The 3,393-nt window shown below is 42.7% G+C and overlaps 1 protein-coding gene across 1 annotated transcript; it reads right to left on the bottom strand.

Moving 5' to 3' along the window:
* Positions 1–403: 403 nt before the first annotated feature.
* Positions 404–1,318, bottom strand: LOC102477981 (vomeronasal type-1 receptor 3-like). The gene has a single exon (XM_014587952.1). It carries the CDS (start codon positions 1,316–1,318, stop codon positions 404–406), a length of 915 nt encoding a protein of 304 aa, XP_014443438.1.
* Between the last annotated feature and the right edge of the window lie 2,075 nt (positions 1,319–3,393).

Below are 3,393 nucleotides of genomic sequence, written 5' to 3'. Positions count from 1 at the left end.
CCACATGGCCCACTGTGCAGTTTGAGTCTAGGGCTTAGAGGCTTGCAAACATGCCAGGAACATGTACATTCTTGCCCCAAATCACAAGAGATGAATAGAGGAGAAAGGATTGCAGCACACCGATCTTTCAGGAGGGATGATTTTTTACTTTCCCTCTCCGTTTCTCTTTGACAAGCATAAGCATCCTATAGCCAAAAAAAAAAAAAAAAAAAGGAAAACAAAAATTTATTTTTGCCCATATTATTAGAAGCCCGATTCATTATTAATCTTAACCTCTTACATTTTCCATTGAAATTTTTAATAAAAATGCTATATGCTTAGAAAATATAAATGCACATCCTAAAACATAAGAGAAACCACATAAGACATGGCATTACTTGACCAGCTTAGGGAGCTGTGTGTTCTATTCACAGCAGGCAGAGCCGGGCGTGGGTATTCTGGGGTCTCGGCTCATGAGAATAAAGGGGCTGATTGTAGGAAAACAAGCAGTGATTAGTGCAGCGATGTTCACTAGCCACTTACTGGGATTATTAATCAGAGTAACCCATAATGTGAATAAGTAGGAGAGAGCGTAAAATGATATAAAGGTGCTCAACAGGACAAGAATGCTTTCAGTTACTCTGGACTCGGGAGAGGATCTTGAGGACAGGTTGGTTCTGTGAATGTGTTGGACCCGCTGCCTGTGTCTGTACAGGATGAAAACCATGGAGCTGCAGGCCCAGATCATGAGTCCCAAACACAGAAAATCATAGCATGAAAACAATATGACAGGTAATGAATATGAAAATCTATTATTTCGTATCACAGAACAGAATACAACATCCTTCTTTGTAGTATGGTTTTTGCCATTCCTCTTCCCAGTCATATACATGGGAACGACGCTGTTCACCAGCATGTTTACCACCCAGCACAGGATCAGGGAGTGGGACAGTCCAACATATTGAGAAGTGTGTAGTTTCAGCTCTGCCCACCTGGAGTTTCTGGGGCTGATGGTGAAGGCCTGGAAGACACTCAAGAGGCAGGTGCTGCCAATAGATACACCTCTGCCCACTCTGTAGACATAGAAAACGAGTTGGCATCCAATATTACCAAGGAAATAGTTGACCCCCAAAGCAGAAAGTGTCTGCAGAATCCCTTTAGAGAGAAAGATCAAAATGTTGGCTACAGTCAAGTGCTTGACCACGAGGTCCGTGGACCTCAGTGTGGCTCTGGTGAAATAAAGAACACTATAATGGTAAAGGAGGAAAAAATTACCCAGCAACCCAATCACGGTCTGAGATAAGAAGATCACTCCCATTGCCATGTCACTGGAGGCCATTTGTGGATTTTTCAGCCACAGATTTTCCACTCAGTGAGAGGATCCTGCATGAGCACGTGAGCCCTGTGTTCCTGGGGCAGTGGGAGTTCATCTTTGTCCGCCGACTATTTTCAACCCACACTTTTTAAAAATATTAAATCCTAAATTTTTCTTGTTCAAAGTTTTGCTGTAAAAGGAAAAACATTGTGTTCTCTATTATAGCTAAAAACACATATAGTATTGGATTAGTGTTTCATTCATGAGTTTTACAAAGCTTCAACGAAGTAAGTGCTTCACTTTTATTTCCCAGGTAAGGAGCGCTTAGGCACAGGAAGGTTGACTAACATTTATAAATTCCCCTCCTGGTAAAAGACACTCAGGTGTTGAAGATGGGCTTAACTACTGTGTCTCTGAACATCAGACATACTTGCTTTTTTTCTTTTTAGACTTCACGTATTTTTAAATTTTTTGTGTATCCTGTCAATTTTATAAAGAATTGATGTATATGTTTTTAAAATTAAGATTGTGACAATTTCTCATTAAAACTGAATTGCTTCACATGAGGCAGAGATCACCTATTAGAGTTCTACGTGGAAAAGAGATGTTGTGATTGTGGTATAATATTGAAGAACTGATCACACCAGAGCAAATGGAACTTAAGTTTCTAAGTGAAAAATTTAAAAGGAGATCTGTTACTCCCCACAGACAGCCTCTGCCTATGGATTATTCCAGTTGTGGACTGGGCGTGCGGAGCGTACCCATACCGGTCACCACTCTCTATCCTCCCGAGAAAGCATCAACTTCTGGACCAGAAATCCAAAGCACAAGCGGTGTGCTGCTGAGAAGTGAGTGGTCCTCCCCAAAAAGGACAGATGGCAGTGGAATTTTTGGCAGTCTGGACTTTTTATTTATTTATTTTTTTACGGTTATTGTCATAGGATAAATGGTCTTGCCAGATTGAAACAGAGGACGCCAGTGAGAGACAAAGTGAGAAATCACCCCAGAAGCAAGATGGCCATGCCACAAACCCTTCTCCATTCTCCTCCTAGGACGGCATGCATGCGCATGTGCCCAGAAGGATTTTTCAAGCCCCTGGGTCTGGGACTCCAACTGCAGTTGTCCATGGGGGAGTCTATCAACATCACCACTACGCCACCTGCTGGCCCCAAAGGAGACTCACTTTAACCAAAAAGGAACACATAATGGAATGACTGCGTACTAAGCAAAGTGATATAAAATAGGAGTCGAAAGGGAAATATTGCAAAGGAAATATTAGTTACCGTGAATAATAACTTTTTAAAGGTTTTTGCAATAGGACATTTGCATTCACTGGAAAAAGACATAGAGTCAACCTGAGGGAAAATGAGAAATTACCCCTGGGCAGGGATGGTCACATCACAATCCCGTGCCCTCCATTCTCTTCTCAGGGCTTTGGGCACGCACATGCATGTGTCTGGTGTGATTTTCAAGCTGCTGGGTCTGGGACTTGAAGTGTGATCAGCCATGTGGGGTTCTGGAACTCTTTTTGGCAGATATATATATATATGTATATATTTACACACACACGTGGGGGGCCAGCAGGTGACATGCTATTAAGGCACTAGATTCCCATATGGCCGGCCGTGGTTTGAATCATGGACCCAGTGCCTTGAAAAGCAAGCTGGCTGAATGTGTGTGTATGCTCTCTAAATCCCAGAAGGAGAAAGGAGGAAAAGGGACTCCAGCACAGTCATCCCACTTGGGAGATGATTTCTCACTTTCTCTCTGTCAGTCTCTCTCTGGTGAGCACATGCACCCTATAGAAAAACCTAAAAAAAAGAGGAAATAAATACATAAATAAATAAAATAGGACCAGCAGTTGGCATAATGTTATGTTGCTGGACTCCCATGTAGTTGACTGTGGTTCGAGTTCCAGACCCAGTGTCTTTTCTTTTTTTTTGGAGTGGTTTTTTTTTTTGCTATAGGGTGCGTGCATTCGCCAGACAGACAGAAAGAGACATAGAAACAGAAAGCGAGAAATCACCCCCCATGGGGGATGGTCACGCCGCAATCCCTTCTCCTCCATTCTCCTCTCGGGATCTTGGGCACACACGCAC

Source organism: Tupaia chinensis, unplaced genomic scaffold, assembly GCF_000334495.1.
Source record: "Tupaia chinensis unplaced genomic scaffold, TupChi_1.0 Scaffold000249_1, whole genome shotgun sequence".
In the NCBI taxonomy this organism is placed as follows: domain Eukaryota; kingdom Metazoa; phylum Chordata; class Mammalia; order Scandentia; family Tupaiidae; genus Tupaia; species Tupaia belangeri.
The sequence above is the reverse complement of the archived record's forward strand: the minus strand, read 5'-3'. Positions and strand labels throughout refer to the sequence as shown.